The following is a 25,828-nucleotide window of genomic DNA, read 5'->3' as shown; positions in this document are numbered from 1 at the left end:
ATGAAATGTTTCACAGATTCGTCACTGTTCTTTATCGATTCGTAGTATTCCATTGTGTGAATATACCACAATTTATTTAACCATTCATCCGTTGATGGACACCTTGGTTGCTTCCAGCTTTTTGCTATTGTAAACAGAGCTGCAATAAACATGGGTGTGCATATATCTGTTTGTGTGAAGGCTCTTATTTCTCTAGGGTATATTCCGAGGAGTGGGATTTCTGGATTGTATGGTAGTTCTATTTCTAACTGTTTAAGATAACGCCAGATAGATTTCCAAAGTGGTTGTACCATTTTATATTCCCACCAGCAGTGTATAAGAGTTCCAATCTCTCCGCAGCCTCTCCAACATTTATTATTTTGTGTTTTTTCGATTAATGCCAGCCTTGTTGGAGTGAGATGGAATCTCATCGTAGTTTTAATTTACATTTCTCTAATGGCTAATGATTGAGAGCATTTTCTCAAGTATCTGTTAGCTGCCTGAATATCTTCTTTAGAGAAGTGTGTGTTCATATCCTTTGCCCACTTCTTGATTGGGTTGTTTGTCTTTTTGTGGTTGAGTTTTGACAGAATCATATAGATTTTATAGATCAGGCGCTGGTCGAAGATGTCATAGCTGAAAATTCTTTCCCAGTGTGTAGGTGGTCTTTTTACTCTTTTGGTGAAGTCTTTAGATGAGCATAGGTGTTTGATTTTTAGGACCTCCCAGTTATCTGGTTTCTCTTCATCATTTTTGGTAATGTTTTGTATTCTGTTTATGCCTTGTATTAGGGCTCCTAACGTTGTCCCTATTTTTTCTTCCATGATCTTTATCGTTTTAGATTTTATGTGTAGGTCTTTGATCCACTTGGAGTTAGTTTTTGTGCATGGTGTGAGGTATGGGTCCTGTTTCATTTTTTTGCAAATGGATATCCAGTGATGCCAGCACCATTTGTTAAAAAGACAATTTTTTCCCCAATTAACTGACACTGGGCCTTTGTCAAATATCAGCTGCTCATATGTGGATGGATTTATATCTGGGTTCTCAATTCTGTTCTACTGGTCTATGTGTCTGCTGTTGTACCAGTACCAGGCTGTTTTGACTACTGTGGCTGTATAATAGGTTCTAAAATCAGGTAGAGTGAGGCCTCCCACTTTCTTCTTCTTTTTCAGTAATGCTTTGCTTATCCGAGGCTTCTTTCCCTTCCATATGAAGTTGGTGATTTGTTTCTCTATCACCTTAAAAAATGACTTTGGAATTTGGATCAGAAGTGCATTATATGTATAGATGGCTTTTGGTAGAATAGACATTTTTACTATGCTAAGTCTTCCTATCCATGAGCAAGGTATGTTTTTCTACTTAAGTATGTCCTTTTTAATTTCTTGTAGTAGAGCTTTGTAGTTTTCTTTATATAGGTCTTTTACATCCTTGGTAAGATTTATTCCTAAGTATTTTATCTTCTTGGGGGCTATGGTGAATGGTATTGATTTGGTTATTTCCTCTTCGATGTTCTTTTTGTTGATGTAGAGGAATCCAAGTGATTTTTTTTTATGTTTATCTTATAATTTGAGACTCTGCCAAACTCATCTATTAGTTTCAGTAGTGTTCTGGAGGATTCCTCAGGGTTCTCTGTGTATAAGATCATGTCATCTGCAAATAGAGGTACTTTTACTTCTTTCTTGCCAATCCGGATTCCCTTTATTTCTTTGTCTATCCTAATTGCTTTGGCTAGGACCTCTAGCACAATGTTGAATAACAGCGGTGATAAAGGGCATCCTTGTCTGGTTCCCGTTCTAAAGGGAAATGCTTTCAGGCTCTCTCCATTTACAGTGATGTTGTCTGTTGGCTTTGCATAGATGCCCTTTATTATGTTGAGGAATTTTCCATCAATTCCTATTTTGGTGAGAGTTTTTATCATGAATGGGTGTTGGACTTTGTCCAATGCCTTTTCTGCATCAATTGATAAGATCATGTGGTTTTTGTCTTTTATTTATATGGTGGATTACATTAATGATTTTTCTAATATTAAACCAGCCTTGCATACTTGGTATAAATCCCACTTGGTCATGGTGAATTATTTTTTTGATATGTTGTCGAATTCTATTGGCTAGAATTTTGTTGAGGATTTTTGCATCTATGTTCATGATGGATATAGGTCTGTAATTTTCTTTTTTTGTGATGTCTTTACCTGGTTTTGGTATCAGGGAGATGGTGGCTTCATAGAATGAGTTGGGTAGTATTCCGTCATTTTCTATGCTTTGAAATACCTTTAGTAGTAGTGGTGTTATCTCTTCTCTGAAAGTTTGGTGGAACTCTGCAGTATAGCCATCCGGGCTATGGCTTTTTTTTGTTGGGAGTTTTTTGATTACTGTTTCAATCTCTTTTTTTCTTATGGGTCTATTTATTTGTTCTACTTCTGATTGTGTTAGTTTAGGTAGTTAGTGTTTTTCCAGGAATTCATCCATTTCTTCTAGGTTTGCAAATTTGTTAGAGTACAATTTTTCGTAATAATCTGATATGATTCTTTTAATTTCAGTTGGGTCTGTTGTGATGTGGCCCTTCTCATTTCTTATTCGGGTTATTTGTTTCCTTTCCTGTATTTCTTAATCAGTCTAGCCAATGGTTTATCAATTTCGTTAATTTTTTCAGAGAACCAGCTTTTGGCTTTGTTAATTCTTTCAATTGTTTTTCTGTTCTCTAATTCATTTAGTTCAGCTCTAATTTTTATTATTTGTTTTCTTCTGGTGCCTGATGGATTCTTTTGTTGCTCACTTTCTATTTGTTCAAGTTGTCGGGACAGTTCTCTGATTTTGGCTCTTTCTTCTTTTTGTATGTGTGCATTTATCGATATAAATTGGCCTCTGAGCACTGCTTTTGCTGTGTCCCAGAGGTTTTGATAGGAAGTATTTTCATTCTCGTTGCATTCTATGAATTTCCTTATTCCCTCCTTAATGTCTTCTATAACCCGTCTTTTTTCAGGAGGGTATTGTTCAGTTTCCAAGTATTTGATTTCTTTTCCCTAGTTTTTCTGTTATTGATTTCTACTTTTATTCCCTCTGGTCTGAGAAGATGCTTTGTAATATTTCAACGTTTTGGATTCTGCAAAGGTTTGTTTTATGACCTAATATGTGGTCTGTTCTAGAGAATGTTCCATGTGTGCTAGAAAAAAAAGTATACTTTGCAGCAGTTGGGTGGGGAGTTCTGTATAAGTCTATGAGGTCAAGTTGGTTGATTGTTTTAATTAGGTCTTCCGTGTCTCTATTGAGCTTCTTACTGGATGTCCTGTCCTTCTCCGAAAGTGGTGTGTTGAAGTCTCCTACTATAATTGTGGAGATGTCTATTTCACTTTTCAGTTCTGGTAAAATTTGATTTATGTATCTTGCAGCCCTGTCATTGGGTGCATAAATATTTAATATGGGTATGTCTTCCTGATCAATTGTCACTTTTATTATTATGTAGTGTCCTTCTTTATCCTTTGTGGTGGATTTAAGTTTAAAGTCTATTTTGTCAGAAATTAATATTGCTACTCCTCTTCTTTTTTGCTTGTTGTTTGCTTGATATATTTTTTTCCATCCTTTGAGTTTTAGTTTGTTTGTGTCTCTAAGTCTAAGGTGTGTCTCTTGTAGACACCATATAGATGGATCGTGTTTCTTTATCCAGTCCGAGACTCTCTGTCTCTTCATTGGTGCATTTAGTCCATTTACATTCAGCGTAATTATATATAAGTAAGTGTTTAGTGTTGTCATTTTGATGCCTTTTTATGTGTGTTGTTGACAATTTCATTTTTCCACTTACTTTTTTGTGCTGAGATGTTTTTCTTTATAAATTGTGAGATCCTCATTTTCATAGTATTTGACTTTATGTTTGTTGAGTCGTTACGTTTTTCTTGGCTTTTATTTTGAGTTATGGAGTTGTTATACCTCTTTGTGGTTACCTTAATATTTACCCCTATTTTTCTAAGTAAAAACCTAACTTGTATGGTCCTATATCGCCTTGTATCCCTCTACATATGGCAGTTCTATGCCACCTGTATTTAGTCCCTCTTTTTGATTATTGTGACCTTTCACATATTGACTTCAATGATTCCCTGTTTTGAGCATTTTTTTTAATTAATCTTAATTTGTTTTTGTGATTTCCCTATTTGAGTTCATATCAGGATGTTCTGTTCTGTGACCTTGTGTTTTGCTGGTATCTGATATTATTGGTTTTCTGACCAAACAATATCCTTTAGTATTTCTTGCAGCTTTGGTTTGGTTTTTGCAATTTCTCTAAGCTTGTGTTTATCTGTAAATATCTTAATTTCTCCTTCATATTTCAGAGAGATTTTTGCTGGATATATGATCCTTGGCTGGCAGTTTTTCTCCTTCGGTGCTCTGTATATGTCATCCCATTGCCTTCTTGCCTGCATGGTTTCTGCTGAGTCATCTGAACTTATTCTTATTGCTTCTCCTTTGTAGGAGACCTTTCTTTTATCCCTGGCTGCTTTTAAAATTTTCACTTTATCTTTGGTTTTGTCAAGTTTGATGATAATATGTCTTGGTGTTTTTCTTTTTGGATCAATCTTAAATGGGGTTCGATGAGCATCTTGGATAGATATCCTTTCGTCTTTCATGATGTCAGGGACGTTTTCTGACAGCTGATCTTCAACTATTTTCTCTGTGTTTTCTGTCCTCCCTTCCTGTTCTGGGACTCCAATCACACGCAAGTTATCCTTCTTGATAGAGTCCCACATGATTCTTAGGGTTTCTTCCTTTTTTTTTTATTCTTTTATCTGATTTTTTTTCAGCTATGTTGGTGTTAATTCCCCGGTCTTCCAGATTTCCCACTCTGCATTCTAATTGCTCGAGTCTGCTCCTCTGACTTCCTATTGCGTTGTCTACTTCTGGAATTTTGTTGCTAATCTTTTGGATTTCTGCATGCTGTCTCTCTATGGATTCTTGCAACTTATTAATTTTTCCCCTATGTTCTTGAATAATCTTTTTGAGTTCTTCAACTGTCTTATCAGTGTGTTCCTTGGCTTTTTCTGCAATTTGCCTTATTTCATTTCTGAGGTCATCCCTGATGTCTGGAAGCATTCTGTAAATTAGTTTTTTATATTCTGTATCTGATAATTCCAGGATTGTATCTTCATTTGGGAAAGATTTTGATTCTTTTGTTTGGGGTGTTGTAGAAGCTGTCATGGTCTGCTTTTCTTTATGTGGTTTGATATCGAGTGCTGTCTCCAAGCCATCACTAAGATATAAAAAAAAAAAAAGATATAGTAGTGATTTATTCTATAATTGCTCACTGAGTCTTATCTTGTTTTGTTTTCTTTCAATATACGTGGATGGGCTACTAGATTGTGCTGTCTTGTTTGTTGTAGCCCTTGACTTACTTATGACCTATTACCAGCTGGTTTGGGCTGTTGCCAGATATATATGCCTGAGTCTATTCACTATTCTTGAGTAGAATCTGATTTTGGGTCATCAAGTGTGTGCTGCACCCTAACACCTATCCACCTTGAGAAGTAGTGGTGATAGTTGTGTGCACCAGATTGTATTAGCAGCTGGGGTTCACACTCCAGGGGGGGCAGGATGCTGAGAGGCTTCCCCCAAGTGTCAGTGAGGTAGGTGTGTCTCTATTCCTATAGCATCTTGGTGGGAGGGCTCTGCAGCTGTACCTTAGGCTCCCAATGCAAGTACCTCTACTGATTGGTAGATGTCACCTTCCTTAGACCCCTAAGGCAAGAGGCCAGGTGGTCTGGGGGGAGGTTCAGCCCTCAGGTCCCTGTTGTGGGTCAGTTAGGGCTCTGTTGAATAAGCAGAGATATCAGAGCTGGGAAACTTGTTTTTCCAGTAAATCTGCTACAAAAAATGAAGTCAGATCCCTATCAGAACTGCCTTTGGATTATAACCGCCACCTTGTTCCCTGTAAGGATGAAAACCCGAGATTTGGATCATATATGCTTGGCTGGAGCTGGTTCTGTGTTTTTAGTCCAATTAGGGAAGGATTTTTGGTCCCTGGGTTTTTTGTGGTTGCTTCTCTCAGGCAGGAAGAATGGGTTAGGAAAAGACTAAAAAAAAAAGGGAAAAGCAAAGCCGCGGAGCCAGAGCCGTTCTCCCTCTGGCTCAGGAAATTCCAATGTTAATGAAGCCACCTGGGAAGGGGAGGGGAGGGTTTAGAAACACGGGAGAGAGAAGCACCTCGGAATATAGCCACAGTTGCTTATATTGCTTGGGGTGACTATTTTCTCTGAGATTCCCAAGGGGCGTGTTGCCTATGTGTGCTGGCTGTGTGGAGATTGCCCCCAAGGGTCTAGCCCGCTGAAGCCGCAGTCAGATCCTCCACTGCCAGTCCAAAGCCCAGCGTCAAGGTTCCCCTGCTGGGACGCTGCACTCCCGGCTCCAAGATCAGTCGCTGCTTCCCGGGGACTTCTCACCTGCCAGCCGCATCGCCGTGCCACCCCCGCGGACCGGCTAGGCCCCGTCCTGGGGTTAGTTCAGGGGAGTAGGGCTGTGCCCCTTGTTTGCGCCGTAACCTGATGCCGAGTTCAGCTCCCCTGTGCCCAATCCAAAGTGCGGCACCAAGGTTCCCCGGCTGGGACGCTGCATTCCCAGCTCCAAAACCAGTCCCTGTCTCCTGGGGACTTCTCCCACCAGCCGCGTCGCCATGCCGCCCACGTGGCCTGGCTGGGCCCCCTTTCAGGGTCAGTTCAGGGGAGTAGGGCTGCGCCCCGTGTTTGCGCCATCAGAAGATGTTGTGTTCAGCTCCCCTGAGCCCAGTCCTAAGCCCGGCGCCAAGGTTACCTGACTGGGACGCTGGCTCCAGGCTCCAAAAATAGTCGCTGCTTCCCCGTAGTTGTTCGTTCTCTGTCTCTGTCACTCAGGTCAACTCTATAAATCTGTGTTTGTTGTTCAGGGTTCGTAGATTCTCATGTACGTGACCGATTCACTTGTTTTTCCGAGTCTTTGTTGCAAGAGGGATCCAAGGTAGCATCTACTTAGTCAGCCATCTTGACCTCCCCTTTCCTTTGCCCATTTTTATTGGTTTATTTTTGTCTTTTTGTTGTTGAGGATTTGCAGTATCTCCTAGGTTTTAGAGATTAGACGCTGATTGGATTTGTCCCAGCCAAAAATTTTTTCCCAGTCTGTACGTTGTCTTTTACTCTTTTGGTGAAGTCTGTGGATGAGCATAGGTGTTTGATTTTTAGGTGCTCCCAGGTATCCGTCTTCTGGTGTTTGTGCATTATTAGTAATGTTTTGTATACTGTTTATGCCATGTATTAGGGATCCTAGCATTGTCCCAATTTTTTCGTCCATGATCTTAATCGTTTTAGCTTTTATATTTAGGTCTTTGATCCATTTTGAATTAGTTTTTGTGCATGGTGTGAGTATGGGCCTTGTCTCATTTCTTTTTGCAGATGAATATACAGTTATATCAGCACCATTTGTTAAAGAGGCTGTCTTTTCCCAGTTCACAGACTTTGGAATTTTGTCAAATATCAGCTGCTCATAAATTCAAACAGCTCCTGAATTCTCAATTCTGCTCTATTCTGTGTAACTGTTGTACCAGCACCAGGCTGTTTTTATTACCATGGCAATAAAATAGGTTCTAAAACCAAGTAGTGTGAGGCCTCCCACTTCATTTTTCTTTTTCAGTAAGGCTTTACTTACAGGGACCTCTTCCCTTTCCACATGAAGTTGGTGATTTGTTTCTCCATCTCATTAAAAAATGCCACAGGAATTTGGATCAGGATTGCATTGTATCTATATAGATCTCTTTGGGTAGAATAGACATTTACACAATGTTGAGTCTTCCTATCCATGAACAAGGTATGTTTTTCCACTTATGTAGGTCTCTTGTGGTTTCTTGCAGCAGTGTCTTGTAGTTTTCTTTGTATAGGTCTTTTACGTCTGTGGTTATATTTATTCCTAAGTGTTTTATCTTCTTGGAGGCTATTGTAAATGGTATTGATTTGGTGTTTTCTCTTCGATGTTCTCTTTGTTGGTGTAGAGGAATCCAACTGATTTTTGTATGTTTAGCTTGTATCCTGTTACTCTGCTGAACTCTTCTATTAGTTCCACTAGTTTTCTTGAGGATTCTGTAGGCTTTTCTGTGTATAAGATCATATCATCTGCAAATAGAGATACCTTTACTTCTTCCTTACCAACTTGGATGTCCTTTCTTAGTTTTCCTAGCCTAATTGCTCTGGCTAGGACCTCCAGCACAATGTTGAGTAAGAGTGGTGAAAAAGATCATCATTGTCTGGTTCCCATTCTCAAGGGAAAAGCTTTCAGACTCTCTCCATTAAGGATGATGTTGGCTGTTGGCTTTGTAAAAATGCCCTTTATTATATTGAGGAATTTCCCTTCTATTCCTATTTTGCTGAGAGTTTTTTATCATGAATGGGTGTTGGACTTTGTCAAGTACATTTTCTGCATCAATTGATAAGATCATGTGGTTCTTGTATTCTGTTTTATATTTGTGATGGATTGCATTTGTTGTTTTTCTGATGTTAAACCATCCCCACATACCTGGTATGAATTCCACTTGGTCATGGTGAATTATTTGTTTGCTATGTTGTTGAATTCTTTTGGCTAGAATTTTGTTGAGGATTTGTGCATCTAAGTTCATCAGGGTTATAGGTCTGTAATTTTCTTTTTTCATGTTGTCTTTACCTGGTTTTGGTATCAGGGCTCTGCTGGCTTCATAGAAAGAGTTTGGGGGTATTCCATCTTTTTCTATGGTCTGAAATACGTTAGTAGTAGTGGTGTTAACTGTTCTCTGAAAGTTTGGTAAAATTCTCTGGTGAAGCCATCAGGGCCTGGGCTTTTTTTGTTGTCATTTTCGGGAGTTTTTTTAAATTACCTTTTCAATGTTTTCTTTTGTTGTAGGTTTATTTGTTTTTTCTGCTTCTGTTTGTGTTAGTTTAGGTAGATAGTGTGTTTCTAGAAATTTGTCCTTTTCCTCTAGTCTCCAATTTCATTAGAGCACAATTTTTCTTAGTATTCTGTTATGATTCTGTTAATTTCAGGTGGGTCTGTTGTGATGTCTCTCATCTCATTTCTTATTCTAGTTATTTGCTTCCTTTCCTGTTTTTCTTTTGTCATTCTGGCCAATAGTTTATCGATTTTGTTGATCTTTTCAAAGAACTGACTTTTGGTCTTGTTAACCCTTTCAGTTGTTTTTCTGTTCTCCTTTTCATTTAATTCTGCTCTAATTTTTATTTTTTGCTTTCTTTTGCTGCCCAAGGGCTACTTTTGATGCTCGCTTTCTATTTGTTCACGTTGCAGGGATAATTCTTTGATTTTGACCCTTTCTTCTTTTTGGATGTGTGCCTTTATTGCTGTAAACTGACTTCTCAGAACTGCTTTTGCTGTGTCCCAAAGGTTTGGATAGGAAGTATTTTCATTCTCATTGGATTCTATGAATGTCTTTATTCCATCCTTAATTTCTCTATAACCCAGTAGTTGTTCAGCAAAGTGTTGTTCATTTTTCATGTGTTTGATTTTTTTCCTTGCTTTTTCTGTTATTGATTTCTACTTTTATGGCTTAATAGTCAGAGAAGATGCTTTGTAATATTTCAATGTTTTGGATTCTGTTAAGGATTGTTTTATGGCCTAATATATGGTCTATTCAGGAGAATGTTCCATGTGAATTAGAAAAGAAAGTATACTTAGCTTCTGTTGGGTGGAGTGTTCTGTATATGTCTATGAGGTCAAGTTGGTTGATTGTGGCATTTAGATCTTTGTGTCTTTATTGAGCTTCTTTCCGGATGTTCTGTCCTTCACGGAAAGTGGTGCGTTGAAGCCTCCTACTATTACTGTGAAGCTATCTCTTTTCAACGCTGAGTTTGTTTTATGTATTTTGGAGCCCTGTCCTTGGGTGCATGAATATTTATTATGATTATATCCTCCTGGCATATTGACCCCTTAATCATTATATAGTGTCCTTCCTTATCCTTTGTGGTAGATTGAACTTTAAAGTCTATTTTGTCAGAAATTAATATTGCCACACCTGCTCTTTTTGGATTGTTGTTTGTTTGATATATGTATATTTTCCATCCTTTGAGTTTTAGTTTGTGTCTTGAAGTCTAAGGTAAATTTCTTTAGGCAGCATATAGATGGATTGTGTTTTTTTTTGTTATCCATCCTGCCACTTTCTGACTCTTTATTGTTGCTTTTAGTCCATTTACATTCAGGGTGATTATTGACAGGTATCAGTTTAGTGCTATCATTTTGACATCTTTGTGTGTGTGTTGTTGACAGTTTCTTTTTTCCTCTTAATTTTTTGTGGTGAGTAGTTTTTCTTTATATATTGTCTTTTCCTCCTTTTCATTGTCCTTGCTTTTGTATTTGATGAGTATGTTTTTCTTGTTTTTTATTTTGATGTGTAAGACTGTCATTTTCCATTTTGGTTACCTTAATATATACTTTATTTTTCTATGTGTAAACCAAACTTTTGTTTCTTCATATAGCCTTGACTTTCTCTCCATATGAAAGATCTATGACTACATTTTTAGTCTTTTTTTATTTAATGTTTTATCTTTTACATAATGACATCTCTGTTTTCCTGTTTTGAGTGTTTTAGCTTTGATTTATTGTTGTGACTTCCCTATCTGGGTTGGTATCTGGTTGTGCTGTCCTATGTTCTAGTCTTGGGTTGTTACCTGATGTTATCGATTTTCTAACCAGAGGTCTCCCTTTAGTATTTCTTGTAATTTTGGTTTGGTTTCTTCAAATTCCCTAAAGTTATGGTTATCTGGAAATGCCCTAATTTCACCTTCATACATGAGAGACAGTGTTGCTGGATATAAAATTCTTGGCTGGCAATTTTTTTCCTTCAAGGCTTTAAATATGTCATCCCATTTCCTTTTTGCCTACATGGTTTCTGCTGAGTAGTCCAAGCTTAGTCTTACTGGTTCTCCTTTGTAGCTGACTTTTCATTTATTCCTAGCCGCTCTTAAAATTCTCTATTTTTGGTTTTGGCAAGTTTGATTATGTCTTGGTAACTTTCTTTTGGGATCTACCCTGTGTGGGGTTCAATGAGCATCTGGGATAGATATTTTCTCATCTTTTATGATGTCAGGTAAGTTTTCTGCCAACAGATCTTCAACAATTCTCTCCATATTTTCTCTCCCCCCCCCCCACTGTGTTCTGGTACTCCAATCACTCATAGGTTATTCCTCTTGATAGAGTCACACATAATTCTTAGGGTTTGTAATGGATTGAATTGTGTTCCCCAAAAATATGCGTCAACTTGCTTAGGCGGTGTGTGGTTGTCCTCCATTTTGTCATTTTCCTATGTGTTATAAATCATAATCTCTGCCTGTGGTTAAAGGGATTAGGGTGTAATGTAACACTATTGCTCAGGTCACCTCCCTGATCCAATATAAAGGTTGTTTCCCTGTGGTGTGGCCTGAACGAACTTTTCTCTCTCAGGAAATAAAAAGAAAGGGGAAGTGAGCAGACAGGGGGACCTCATACCACCAAGAAAGCAGGGTGGGGAGCAGAGTGTTCTTTGGACCTGATGTACTCGTACTGAGATACTCCCAGGCCAAGGGAAGACTGATGCATCACAAGGCCCTTCCTCCAGAGCTGACAGAGACAGAAATTCTTCCCCTGGAGCTGACGCCCTGAATTTGGACTTGTAGCCTAGTAGACTGTGAGAAAATAAATTTCTGTTTGTTAAAGCCATGCACTTGTGTATTTCTGTTACAGCACCACTGGATGACTAAGACAGGGCTTCTTCATTTTTTTTTAAGTACTTTATCCGATTTTTCCTCACATAAGTTCGTGTCAAGTGCTTTATCCTTAATCTCACTAATTCTGATTTCCACTGCCTCAATTCTGCTCCTATGACTATTAGTTGTCTACTTCTGAATTTTATTGTTAATCTTCTGGATTTCTGTTTGCTTTCTCTCTATGGATTCTTGTACCCTATTAAATTTGTCATTATGCTCTTCTCTAATCTTCTTAAGTTCCTCTAATGCCTTGTCTGTGTATCCCTTGGCTTGTTCTGTGTTTTGCCTGATCTCCTTCCTGATCTCTTAAAGAGTTCTGTATATTAATCTTTTATGTTCAACCTCTGGTAATTCTAGGAAATTATCTTCATCTGGAAGATTTCTTGATCCTTTGTTTTGGGCACTTGCTGAAGCCATTATGGTCTGCCTCTTTATATGATTTGATATTGACTGTTGTCTCCAAGCCATCAATAAGTTATTGTATTTATTTATTTTATGTTTGCTTACTATGTCCAGCTTCTTGGTTTATTTTGTTTTGATGTGCCCAGACAGGCTGCTCATGTGGGCTAGTTTGTTTATTGGTGCCTTTGAAGCTGTAATGTCCTGTTACTAGGTAGTTAGAGTTGTTATAGGTATATTAGCCCAGGAATCTGTTTACTTTTCTTGTATGGATTCAGCTCAGTTGTCCAGGTAGTCAGTCACCAAGTGTGTGATGCATAATCTCACCTATACTCTTAAACAAGCAGGTGTGATTGGTGCAGGCACAGGTATCTGGCTGCAGTAGGGGGACATGTGCAGAGCAAACCAGGGATCTGACAGCTGCCCTTGTGTGTCTGTGAGGAACAGGTGTCCCTGTTCCCTAGAGTGTGTAGGTGGATGGGTTTTGCAGCTGGAATGTGGACACTCAATGCTGTTGACTGTAAGGACTAGGAGGCACCACTTATCTTTGCACCCTGTCTTGGGTGGCTAGGTGGAATGGGTAGAGCCACCGGTCCTCAGGCCCCTGGTGTGGATAGGTCAGGACTCTGATTACTAGGTAGAGCAGAGTCAGATGTCATATACCTGCCTTTCCACCATATATCTAAAATGGTTGAAGTTGGACTTCAGGTATATACCCTGTTATACTGTGCTATTGAGGATGTATGCTGTTGAAATGGCCCCACAGAGGTCTACGTAGTGGTGAAAGTCATTCAGAGTCCATGGACCCCTTATGCCTGTGTCTAGGCAAAGGAGCTGCTTCTACCCTGAGTTCCCAGCTTAGGAGAGACAGCAAATTATTTTTTCCCTGTTTGTTAATTGGTTCCTTTTCCAAGGCCAGGAGAATGGCTCAGGATACTTCACAGCTCTTACTTCCAGCCCAGGGAAAGCAGCTATCACTGAAGCCAGTTTGGGGCCCGATGCAAAGTGGGTAGAGGCCAGTTAAATGGGAGAGTTTTTTCCCAAAGGGGTGTTTTTTATCCACAGGGTAGATTAGACACACATACTTATCTTTTGCTCTTTGAGTACTGCCTTTCACAGGCTCTGAAGGCATCAGTGGACTCTCCATTGCTCGGTCTCTCCCACTGTGGAAAACATGTCCCGAATGCCACTGCTCACATCCCCACATTCTCACCAATGGATCTGGCCTGCAGGCTGCTGGTTCCTGCAGAGTCAGGTCTGGCAACTCCTCACTGCTTGTAAAATGTCTCTTCCTTCTCCTGCTGCTCAGTACAATGCCTCAACTTCATGCTTCATGTTCAGTACCCCCAGACTGTCATATATAATTGATTCACTTGTTTTTGGGGGGGGTCTTTCTTGTAAGAGGGACCACAGTAAGCCTCTGACTACTCTGTCATCTTGGCACCACGTCTTCTGGAGATCTATTACCAAAAAAGTCAGCCATTGAATTCCCTGTGGAGCACTGTTCTACTCTGACACACGTGGGATTGCCATGAGTCAGAGTGAACTCGATAGTTACTACTTTTTTTTTTTTTTTTTTTAATAGATTTGAGTTAGAGTTGACTCAGTGGTGAGAGGTTAGGTTTTTTGGTTTTATATTGTAAACACATTTTTGTTTAAAATTCATGCCCTGCACCACTCAGATTTCTTAGGGAGGTATTGTTTTAAATTTTTAAACTTGTTTTTCCTTGATTTCAGAACTTTCTTTTTCTTAGCTAGTAGAAGATTTTTAAATCTTTTTGAAAACAAAATTAAATACTGAAATATCTAAAATGTAATTTATTTACTTGTGAAAAATGATTCAAGTGACTTAATTTAGGACTTTCTTTGTGAAAAAATAATCTACAAAAGATATTATTTTAACTTTAGGTGGTTTTTTATACACTAAAAAAATAAACACTAGGATATAATATATAAGAAAGAACTCAAATTTTACTACAGGATCTAGAATGATTAAAAAAACTTAAATTTTAATAGTGCTCAAAATGTTTATATGTTATGTGGTACCTGCATTATCTTATATGTGTGTTTTTGAAATGAAATGAATTATTATTTTCTTTTGAATGTTTATTATACTTCATTACTACAATTGACAGTATTCATCTGGCAATGTGATAGCTAACAATTTTTCAATGTAAAGTGGCTTTGAGAATTTTGTAATCCATAAAATAGTTTGTTTTCAGCCCTAAAAATCTTATTATTTGATGTTACATTTATTATACTTTTTAAGGTATGATATATCTAAGGACAGCTTAAGGTGTATAAATGACATTATATTCATCATGTCAACACCTTCATGGTATCTCAAAGAGAAGCTCTGCAGTGATACAACATCATAAAAGGTTGAAATTGTAGCATTTACCAATCCCTAAGACATTTTTTAGTGTTTTCAGAAGCATATCTAATAAGCTAGCAACATTTTTAATGATCGCAAATCTCACTTTATTTTTCAGAACAAGTCAAGGAATTGTGTACCTGAGAAGGTAAGCAGTTTTTCCTGGTATTATGACTAAACTCTAGACAAATCACTTTTAAAATCATGACTTTGCAACATTCTTATGTTATCCAGAGACTAGCAGGCCCTCACTCTAGAAGGATTCCTTCACAATCATGGGTAAACTGTACTCCTGTAGATAGGAAGCTTCAACAAGAGGAAATGATTTCCTGTTAACATACAAAAAAAAAAAAAAACTTTCAAAATATAATTATTTAAAATTTTAGATGACTTTAATTTGAACAATAATCCACAAAGTAGAAAGCATGTGATTACTTTATAATAACCTTTGTCTTAGTATTGTACTTGAAACATCTTGGAACATGAAAGCAGACGACTCCACAAAAGATGCAAAGTTGGCTTTATTTTTACTTGTTTTCAGTTATCACATAGTGTAAGCACAAATACCTTCAACGAACATTTTAGTAGCAAAATGACACCTTGCTCTTATAATAGGAGAATTTTAGATGGAATTGACAATTTGGGAAAGATAATGACTTTGACTTATTTCAAATTGTGAACTTTGTTATGTCCCTTTATCCACCCACCATTCATACAGCAATCTCAGCAGGGATAAATGAAAAGTGCAGGACTCATCTCTGTAGGATCTAGTCAGATGCTAGTCTAAATGGAATAACACAAAAAATATTAATTACTGCTATCACAATTTTTCTAGCTCTTATGTTCTTTGAATCTAGCAGGTATTTTGCAACAGGCTTTTCTTTTAGGAGAATAGTACCCCCAGAAGTTATCAGTATTAGTCCAAGTCTTTTATTATTACTTTAATTTCCTATCAGTATATCAAATTTATCTGTACTATTAGCAAACCATCCTTGACTTTTATATTAAAAATTCACAGAGTCACCATGAACAATTCACTTAAGTCTCTCCAGTTTCAGTTTTTTCATCTATGAAATGAGAATAATAAGCTCTTACCATATAGGGTTGCTGGGAAAATATATCAAATGTTATTTATGAGGTACCTGGACAGTTCTAATCACATGGTGAACACTGAATAATATCATCCCATAATAACTAGTAATATCACCCTCATATTCTTTTCTCAAACACATTTCCTTGCTTTTGATACACCATCAATCTTTGATGATATCTTTTAGATGTCTTTCTTTTGAACATCGAACAGCCATCACGGTATCCCATGTCAGGAATTCATCAACTTTTTTCACAACTTGCATGTCAGAGATACGCACATCCTTTCTGCTTTGATCTTTAATGCCATCAAACAAACAAAACCAAACCCGCTGCCATCCAGTCTATTCCAACTCATAGCGACCCTATGAAACAGGGTAGAACTGCCCCATAGAGTTTCCACGAAGCAACTGGCGTATTTGAACTACGGACCTTTTGGTTAACAGACGTAGCACTTAACCACTGTGCCACTAGGGTTTTCCTAAGGCGTTGAGGGAGTGATAAAAGATCTGTTTGAAAGTGAGTGCAAAATACACTAAGAAAACCTGCCTAAGACAACACGGTCTAAAAACCATGCAAGATTTCCATTCTCCAGCCCTGCTCCTCCAGAACAAAAGCCCCAAGATCATGGACCATGTCAAGTTATGCAATAGTATGCAGCACATAGTGTTTTGGGAATGACTGAGTTTTACATTTAGTCATAGAGAACTAAATATGCCATCACAGCCAACATATGACATTCTGATATAATAAAAAAGGCAAAGAGGTAGAGCTGAGTCATGCATCCAGGGTATGAGATTCTATTCTTCTCTGTCACAAAGTTCACCAGCATTTTGGAGGTAATGGCAGTGAAATAGCAGAGATCAATGAAGGACACACTGCTGAGGAAATAGTACATGGGTGTGTGCAAGTGAGTGCAATCAGTGTGATCATGCCCAGATTCTGCTCATTAGAAAATGCACTTCCTTCTAGAATGTGCAGCTGAATTTGAGTGATATATGTAATGTTAGCTGTTCAGTTACTTTCCAGACCCACTATTTGCATACTTTTGAATTGTTACCGGTAAACAAGGTTCTCTCTAAAGGGAAATCAGCCTGCATGAGTGGTCAGTACATTATTTTTGTACTTTAAATTAATACTTTCCTTATATTAATTGAAGCAAATGGTTTCCCTGATATGACAAAAAGATAAGACAGGAGAGCAGATATGAGGAGCTAGAAGAAGAAACAGAAGGTGAGAAGGGGATGGACCCATATAGAGACAGTAGGCCTTCTCTCATACACAATCACTTGTTTATAATATGCCTAACTATGGGCATTATTTAACCACTATAAGACGAATATATAAAATAAGTATACTACTAATTGTTGTGGAATCCCTGGATAGAGAAAATGGTTAATGTGCCTCAGAAGAAACTCCTGTTGATCTACTTGCAAAAAATCTGCATTGAAAATCCTGTGGAGCACAGTTCTACTCTGATACACATGGGGTCAAAATTAGTCAAAATCAGCTTGATGGTAACCTGTCTGTTTCCTGGTAGGATTTGTTCTGCAGAAGAGTTGAGAGAATTGCAAATAAGGCATGGAAAGTGCTTTGTTGTTGTCACTGCTGTTAGGTGCCAATGAGTAAATTTTCAACTTGTATCGATCCCATGTGACAGAATAGAATAGGCCATATGGTCTTCTAGGCTGTAATCTTTACAGAATCAGACTTTCAGGTCTTTCGCAAGCAAAGTCACTGGGTGGGTTTGCACTGACAACCTTCTGGTTAGCAGCCCAGTGCTAAACGTTTATACCACCAGGGATCAGAACACTCAATATTCTAAGTTATCAGAATAGTTCTTTGAATGTGCAGAGGCTGGTCAGTACTATGACCCACACTTAGAGCACAGAAATAAAAGAAGATATAATTCCATTTGATGTTTATTTTTGCATGATCCATAATACTTGAACCCCAGGGTCCTTAACTTCCAACATAAAGCAGGGACAGAAGAGAGAATTGGAGATACCTGCATAAGACTTGCATCTTTTTCATACTGCTTAAACACCTACCTCAAATTTCTTCTTCTCTTCCTCCAGAAACTGCCCAGAGGAAAATGGCAGCAGAAAATCACTCCACAGTGACTGAATTCATCCTCGCTGGGCTAACAGAAAAGCCAGAGCTCCAGTTGCCTCTCTTTCTCTTCTTCCTAGGAGTCTATGTGATCACAGTGGTGGGGAATCTGGGCATGATCACACTGATTGGGCTCAGTTCTCACCTGCATACCCCCATGTACTATTTCCTCAGCAGTTTGTCCTTCACTGATCTCTGCTATTCCACTGTCATTATCCCCAAAATGCTGGAGAACTTTGTGACAGAGAAGAACAGCATCTCCTACCGTGAATGCATGACTCAGCTCTACCTCTTTGCATTTTTTATTATATCAGAAGGTTATATGTTGGCTGTGATGGCATATGATCGTTATGTTGCCATCTGTAACCCATTGCTTTACAATGTCACCATGTCTTATCAGGTCTGCTCCTGGCTGGTAGTTGAGGTATATATGATGGGCTTGATTGGTGCCACAGCTCATACAGTTTGCATGCTAAGAGTGGTTTTCTGCAGGGATAAAATAATCAACCATTACTTCTGTGATCTTTTTCCACTGCTGGAGCTGTCCTGCTCCAGCACTTATATCAATGAAGTAGTAATTTTGTGCTTCAGTACATTTAATATTCTTGCATCAATCTTGACCATCCTTGCCTCCTATGTCTCCATCATTGCCAGCATTCTGCGCATCCGCTCCACTGAGGGCAGGTCCAAAGCCTTTAGCACATGCAGCTCCCACATCTCGGCTGTTACAATCTTCTACGGTTCTGCAGCATTCATGTACCTGCAGCCATCAAGTGTTAGCTCCATGGACCAAGGCAAAGTTTCTTCTGTGTTTTATACCATTATTGTGCCAATGCTGAATCTGCTGATCTACAGCCTGAGGAATAAGGATGTCAAAGTTGCTCTAAATAAAATCATTAAGAAAAGACTATTTTGTAATGGCAAAGACCTCTAATTCTTGGAGAAGATTTAGTAGGAAAGAATTGTAGAGATAGGAACGTATATACAGAAGCAGTGAGATTATTGCATTACTTATTTGGAAAAAAAAAAGTTATTTTTTTATTTGGAAGAAATATCCAAAGGATAAGACTGGATTCATACGGTCACATGGAGGACAGTGTCAATTCTAGGAAGTCCCGGGCGTCAGCCATAGTAACCCATATTAACTCTAATCATTTTTGTAAAAATCTACAAAGGACTTCAGGTGGGGATATTATAATTTATATACATGGGATTTAGCACTTTCTTTAAAAAAAATATATATATATATATTTTTTAAAGATTTACTTATCTCAATTCATAGAATGATCTGTTTGGGTTGTATCTTTTGATATTCTTAACAGTTTGTATATTTGACCTTTATTACTTAGAAATGTGCAAACAAACTCTTCTGGAAAAAAAGTGATCTGAAAATAATTTTTTTTTAATAATTTTAATTGTGCTTTAAGTGAAAGTTACAAATCAAGTCAGTCTGTCACATATAAGCTTATATACACCTTACTACATACTCGCATTTACTCTCCCTCTAATGAGTCAGCCTGTTCCCTTCTTCCAGTCTCTCCTTTCGTGACCGTTTTTGCCAGTTTCTAACCATCTCTACCCTCCCATCTCCCCTTCAGACAGGAGATGCCAATACAGTCTCAAGTGTCACCTGATACAAGTAGCTTAGTCTTCATCAGCATCTCTCTCCAACCCATTGTCCAGTCCCTTCTATGTCTGATGAGTTGTCTTCAGGAATGGTTCCTGTCCTGGGCCAACAGAAGGTTTGGGGACCATGACCACTGACATTCTTCTAGTCTCAGGCAGACCATTAAGTCTGATCTTTTTATGAGAATTTGGGGTCTGCATCCCACTGTTCTCCTGTTCCCTCAGGAATTCTCTGTTGTGCTCCCTGTCAGGGCAGTCATCGGTCGTGGCTGGGCACCATCTAGTTCTTCTGGTCTCAGAATGATATAAGTCTCTAGTTCATGTGGCCCTTTCTGTCTCGGGCTCATAGTTATCGTGTGACCTTGGTGTTCTTCATTCTCCTTTGATCCAGGTGGGTTGAGACCAATTGATGCATCTTAGATGGCCGCTTGTTAGCATTTAAGACCCCAGACACCACACTTCAAAGTGGGATGCAGAATGTTTTCATAATAGAGTTTATTATGCCAATTGACCAAGAAGTCCCCTTAAGCCATAGTCCCCAAACCTCCGCCCTTGCCCTGCAGACCTTCGAAGCATTCAGTTTATCCCAGAAACTTCTTTGCTTTTGGTCCAGTCCAGTTGAGCTGACCTTCTGTGTATTGAGTATTGTCCTTCCCTTCACCTAAAGTAGTTCTTATCTACAAGCTAATCAGTAAATAACCGTCTCCCACCCTCCCTCCCTCCCGCCTCTCGTAACCACAAAAGAATGTGTTCTTCTCAGTTTATACTATTTCTCAAGATCTTATAATAGTGGTCTTATAGTATTTGTCCTTTTGCATCTCACTAATTTCACTCAGCATAATGCCTTCTAGTTTCCTCCATGTTATGAAATGTCTCATAGATTCGTCACTGTTCTTTATAGATGTGTGGTATTCCATTGTGTGAATGTATCATAATTTATTTATCCATTCATCTATTGATGGACACCTTGGTTGCTTACAGGTTTTGCTATTGTAAACAGTGCTGCAATAAACATGGGTGTGCATATATCTATTCGTGTAAAGGCTTTTATTTCTCTAGGGTATATTCTGAGGAGTGGGATTTTTGGGTTTTTTTTATGGTAGTTCTATTTCTAACTTTTTAAGAAAACGCCAGATAGATTTCCAAATTGGTTGTACCATTTTACATTCCCACCAGCAGTGTATAAGAGTTCCAATCTCTCTGCAGCCTCTCCAACATTTATTATTTTGTGTTTTTTGGATTACTGCCAGCCTTGTTGGAGTGAGATGGAATCTCATGGTAGTTTTAATTTGCATTTCTCTAATGGCTAATGATCGAGAGCATTTTCTCATGTATCTGTTAGCTGCCTGAATATCTTCTTTAGAGAAGTGCATGTTCATATCCTTTGCCCACTTTTTGGTTGGGTTGTTTGTCTTTTTGTGGTTGAGTTTTGACAGAATCATATAGATTTTAGAGATCAGGTGCTGGTTGGAGATGTCATAGCTAAAAATTCTTTCCCACTCTGTAGGTGGTCTTTTTAATCTTTTGGTGAAGTCTTTAGATGAGCATAGGTGTTTAATTTTTAGGAGCTCCCAGTTATCTGGTTTCTCTTCATCATTTTTGGTAATGTTTTGTATTCTGTTTATTTCTTGTATTAGGGCTCCTAACGTTGTCCCTATTTTTTCTTCCATGGTCTTTATCGTTTTAGTCTTTATGGTTAGGTCTTTGATCCACTTGGAGTTAGTTTTCGTGCTTGGTGTGAGGTATGGGTCCTGTTTCATTTTTTTGCAAATGGATATCCAGTGATGCCAGCACCATTTGTTAAAAAGGCTATCTTTTCCCCAATTAACTGACACTGGGCCTTTTTCAAATATCAGCTGCTCATATGTGGATGGATTTATAACTGGGTTCTCAATTCTGTTCCATTGGTCTATGTGCCTGTTGTTGTACCAATACCAGGCTGTTTTGACTACAGTGGCTGTATAATATGTTCTAAAATCAGGTAGAGTGAGGCCTCCCAGTTTGTTGTTCTTTTTTAGTAATGCTTTACTCATCCGGGGCTTCTTTCCTTTCCATATGAAGTTGGTGATTTGTTTCTCCATCGCTTTAAAAAATGTCATTGGAATTTGGATCAGAAGTGCATTGTATGTATCGATGGCTTTTGGTAAAATAGACATTTTTACTATGTTAAGTCTTCCTATCCAAGAGCAAGGTATGTTTTTCCACTTATGTAGGTCCCTTTTAGTTTCTTGCACTAGTACTTTGTAGTTTTCTTTGTATAGGTCTTTTACATCTTTGGTAAGATTTATTCCTAAGTATTTTATCTTCTTGGGGGCTACTGTGAATGGCATGGATTTGGTGATTTCCTCTTTGATGTTCTTTTTGTTGATGTAGAGGAATCCAAGTGATTTTTGTATGTTTATCTTATAACCTGAGACTCTGCCAAACTCTTCTATTAGTTTCAGTAGTTTTCTGGAGGATTCCTTAGGGTTTTCTGTGTATAAGATCATGTCATCTGCAAATAGAGATAATTTTACTTCTTCCTTGCCAGTCCAGATGCCCCTTATTTCTTTTTCTAGCCTAATTGCTCTGGCTAGGATCTCTAGAACAATTTTGAATAAGAGCAGTGATAAAGGGCATCCTTGTCTGGTTCCCGTTGTCAAGGGAAATGCTTTTAGACTCTCTCCATTTAGAATGATGTTGGCTGTTGGCTTTGTGTAGATGCCCTTTACTATATTGAGGAATTTTCCTTCATTTCCTATTTTGCTGAGAGTTTTTATCATGAATGGGTGTTAGACTTTGTGAAATGCCTTTTCGGCACCAATTGATACGATCATGTGGTTTTTGTCTTTTGTTTTATTTTTGTGGTGGATTACATTCGTGGTTTTTCTATATTAAACCAATCTTGCACACCTGGTATAAATCCCACTTGGCCGTGGTAGATTATTTTTTTGATATGTTGTTGAATTCTACTGGCTAGAATTTTGTTGTGGATTTTTGCATCTACGTTCATGAGGGATATAAAAAAACCAAAGGTCTGTAATTTTCTTTTTTTTGTGGTGTCTTTACCTGGTTTTGGTATCAGGGATATGGTGGCTTCATAGAATGAGTTAGGTAGTTTTCCATCATTTTCTATGCTTTGAAATACCTTTAGTAGTAGTGGTGTTTTCTCTGAAAGTTCGGTAGAACTCTGCAGTGAAGGTGACCGGGCCAGGGCTTTTTTTTGTTGGGAGTTTTTTGATTACTGTTTCAATCTCTTCTTTTGTTCTGGGTCTATTTAGTTGTTCTACTTCTGATTGTGTTAGTTTAGGTAGTTAGTGTTTTTTCCAGGAATTCATCCATTTCTTCTAGGTTTGCAAATTTGTTAGAATACAATTTTTCGTAATAATTTCAGTTGGGTCTGTTGTGATGTGGCCCATCTCGTTTCTTATTCGGGTTATTTGTTTCCTTTGTTGTATTTCTTTAGTCAGTCTGGGCAATGGTTTATCAATTTTGTTAATTTTTTCAAAGAACCAGCTTTTGGCTTTGTTAATTCTTTCAGTTGTTTTTCTGTTCTCTAATTCATTTAGTTCAGCTCTAATTTTTATTATTTGTTTTCTTCTGGTGCCTGATGGATTCTTTTGTTGCTCACTTTCTATTTGTTCAAGTTGTAGGGACAGTTCTCTGCTATAGGCTCTTTCTTCTTTTTGTATGTGTGCATTTATCCATATAAATTGACCTCTGAGCACTGCTTTTGCTGTGTCTCAGAGGTTTTGATAGGAAGTGTTTTCATTCTCATTGCATTCTATGAATTTCTTTATTGCCTCCTTCATGTCTTCTATAACCCAGTATTTTTTGCACAGGGTATTGTTCAGTTTCCAAGTATTTGATTTCTTTTCCCTGATTTTTCTGTTATTGATTTCCACTTTTATGGCCTTGTGGTCTGAGAAGATGCTTTATAATATTTTGATGTTTTGGATTCTGCAAAGTTTGTTTTATGACCTAGTATGTGATCTATTCTAGAGAATGTTCCATGTGCACCAGAAAAAAAAGTACACTTTGCAGCTGTTGGGTGGAGTGTTCTGTATAGGTCTATGAGGTCAAGTTGTTTCATTGTAGCAACTAGGTCTTCTGGGACTCTATTGAGCTTCTTCGTGGAAGTCCTATCCTTCTCCGAAAGTGGTGTGTTGAAATCTCCTACTATAATTGTGGAGGTGTCATCTCACTTTTCAATTCTGTTAAGGTTTGTTTTATGTATCTTGCAGCCCTGTCATTAAAAAAAAAAAAAAAAAATTTCTGTCATTGGGTGCATAAATATTTAACATGGTTATATCTTCCTGGTGTATTGTCCCTTTAATCATTATGTAGTGTCCTTCTTTATCCTTTGTGATGGATTTAACTTTGAAGTCTATTTTGTCAGAAATTAATATTGCTACTCCTGCTGTTTTTTGATTGTTTTTTTGCTTGATATATTTTTTTTCCATCCTTTGAGTTTTAGGTTGTTTGTGTCTCTTAGTCTGTAGTGTGTCTCTTGTAGGCAGCATATAGATGGATTGTTTTTCTTTATCCAGCCTAAGACTCTCTGTCTCTTTACTGGTGCATTTAGTCCATTTACATTCCGTGTAATTATAGATAAGTATGTGTGTAGTGCTGTCATTTTGATTCCTTTTTGTGTGTGTTGTTGACAATTTCATTTTTCCACTTACTTTTTTGTGCTGAGATGTTTTTCTTTGTAAATTGTGTGTTCCTCATTTTCATAGTAGTCGAATTTATGTTTGCTGAGTTGTTATGTTTTTCTTGGTTTTTATTTTGAATTATGGAATTGTTAGACCTCTTTGTGGTTACCTTAATATTTACCCCTATTTTTCTAAGTAAAAACCTAACTTGTATGGTCCTATATTGCCTTGTATCCCTCTCCATATGGCAGTTCTATGCCACCTGTATTTAGTCCCTCTTTTTGATTATTGTGATCTTTTACATAATTACTTCAATGATTCCTTGTTTTGAGTATTTTTTTCTTTTTAAAATTAATCTTAATTTGGTTTGTGATTTCTTTATTTGAGTTGATATCAGGATGTTCTGTTCTGTGACCTTGTGTTGTGTTGGTATCTGATGTTACTGATTTTCTTACCAATTTCCTTTAGTATTTCTTGTAACTTTGGTTTGGTTTTTGCAAATTCTCTAAGCTTGTGTTTATCTGTAAATGTCTTAATTTCACCTTCATATTTGTGAGAGAGTTTTGCTGGATAAATGATCCTTGGCTGGCAGTTTTTCTCCTTCAGTGCTCTGTATATGTCATCCCATTACCTTCTTGACTGCATGGTTTCTGCTGAGTAGTCTGAACTTATTCTTATTGATTCTCCTTTGTAGGAGACCTTTCTTTTATCCCTGGCCACTTTTAAAATTTTCTCTTTATCTTTGGTTTTGGCAAGTTTGATGGTAACATGTCTTGGTGATTTTATTTTGGATCAATCTTATATGGTATTCGATGAGCATCTTGGATAGGTATCCTTTCGTCTTTCATGATGTCAGGGAAGTTTTCTGCCAGCAGATCTTCAACTATTCTCTCTGTATTTTCTGTTATCCCTCTTTGTTCTGGAACTCCAATCACACGCAAGTTAATCTTCTTGATAGAGTCCCAGATGATTCTTAGGGTTTCTTCATTTTTAAAAATTCTTTTATCTGATTTTTCAACTCTATTGGTGTCAATTGCTTTATCCTCCATCTCCCCCACTGTGCATTCCAATTGTTCGATTCTGCTCCTCTGACTTCCTATTGAGTTGTCTAATTCTGTAATTTTACTGTTAATCTTTTGGATTTCTGAATGCTGTCTCTCTATGGATTCTTGTAATTTATTAATTTTTCCACTATGTTCTTGAATAATCTTTTTGATTTCTTCAACTGCTTTATCAGTGTGTGCCTGGGCTTTTTCTGTAGATTGCCTTATTTCATTTTTGAGGTCATCCCTGATGTCTTGAAGCATTCTGTAAATTAGTTTTTAATATTCTGTATCTGTCAATTCCAGGATTGTATCTTCATTTGGGGAAGATTTTGATTCTTAAATTTGGGAAGTTGTAGAAACAATCATGGTCTGCAACTTTATGTGGTTTGATATCGACTGCTGTCTCCAAGCCATCTATAAGATATTGTAATTCAAAATAATTTTTAATCATTTGAAATCTACCAAATTCAACCCCTACTAGCTACTATTTACAGAGAACTCTATTAAGGGATATGGGGCAGATGGTGAATTATAAGACATAATACTCCCCATAAGAGGATAACAATATGGTGGAAGAGACTGGTAGAATAATCATGGCTGAATACATTATATGTTTTTTTACTTATTTCTTTATGAACTTTTTTTACTGTGCTTTAATTGAAAGTGTACAATTCAAGTCAGTTTGTCATACAAAAATTTATACACACATTGTTATGTGTCCTTAGTGGCTCTCTCTATAATGTGACAGTGCAGTCTTTTTCTCCACCTCATATTTCCCATGTCCATTCAACCATCTCCTGTCCCTTTCTACCTTTTCATCTCACCTCTGGACAGGAGCTGCCCACAT

The 25,828-nt window shown here is 37.7% G+C and overlaps 2 protein-coding genes across 2 annotated transcripts in view; both read left to right on the top strand.

Moving 5' to 3' along the window:
* LOC126060934 (olfactory receptor 150-like) overlaps nt 1–18,609 on the top strand; it is an 87,691-nt gene extending 69,082 nt beyond the window's left edge. Inside the window, exons 2-3 of the mRNA XM_049857331.1 lie at nt 14,593–14,622; nt 17,642–18,609. Of these exons, the coding sequence (XP_049713288.1) occupies nt 17,659–18,609 (951 nt within the window). The 5' untranslated portion in view covers nt 14,593–14,622; nt 17,642–17,658. The remainder of the gene's footprint in view (nt 1–14,592; nt 14,623–17,641) is intronic.
* The window catches only part of LOC126060636 (olfactory receptor 150-like), an 881,095-nt gene that overhangs the window by 273,972 nt on the left and 581,295 nt on the right, over nt 1–25,828 (top strand). The window lies entirely within an intron of this gene.

Source organism: Elephas maximus, chromosome 17 (genome assembly GCF_024166365.1).
Source record: "Elephas maximus indicus isolate mEleMax1 chromosome 17, mEleMax1 primary haplotype, whole genome shotgun sequence".
NCBI classification, from domain to species: Eukaryota; Metazoa; Chordata; class Mammalia; order Proboscidea; family Elephantidae; genus Elephas; species Elephas maximus.
This window is presented reverse-complemented; position numbering and strand designations above follow the sequence as displayed.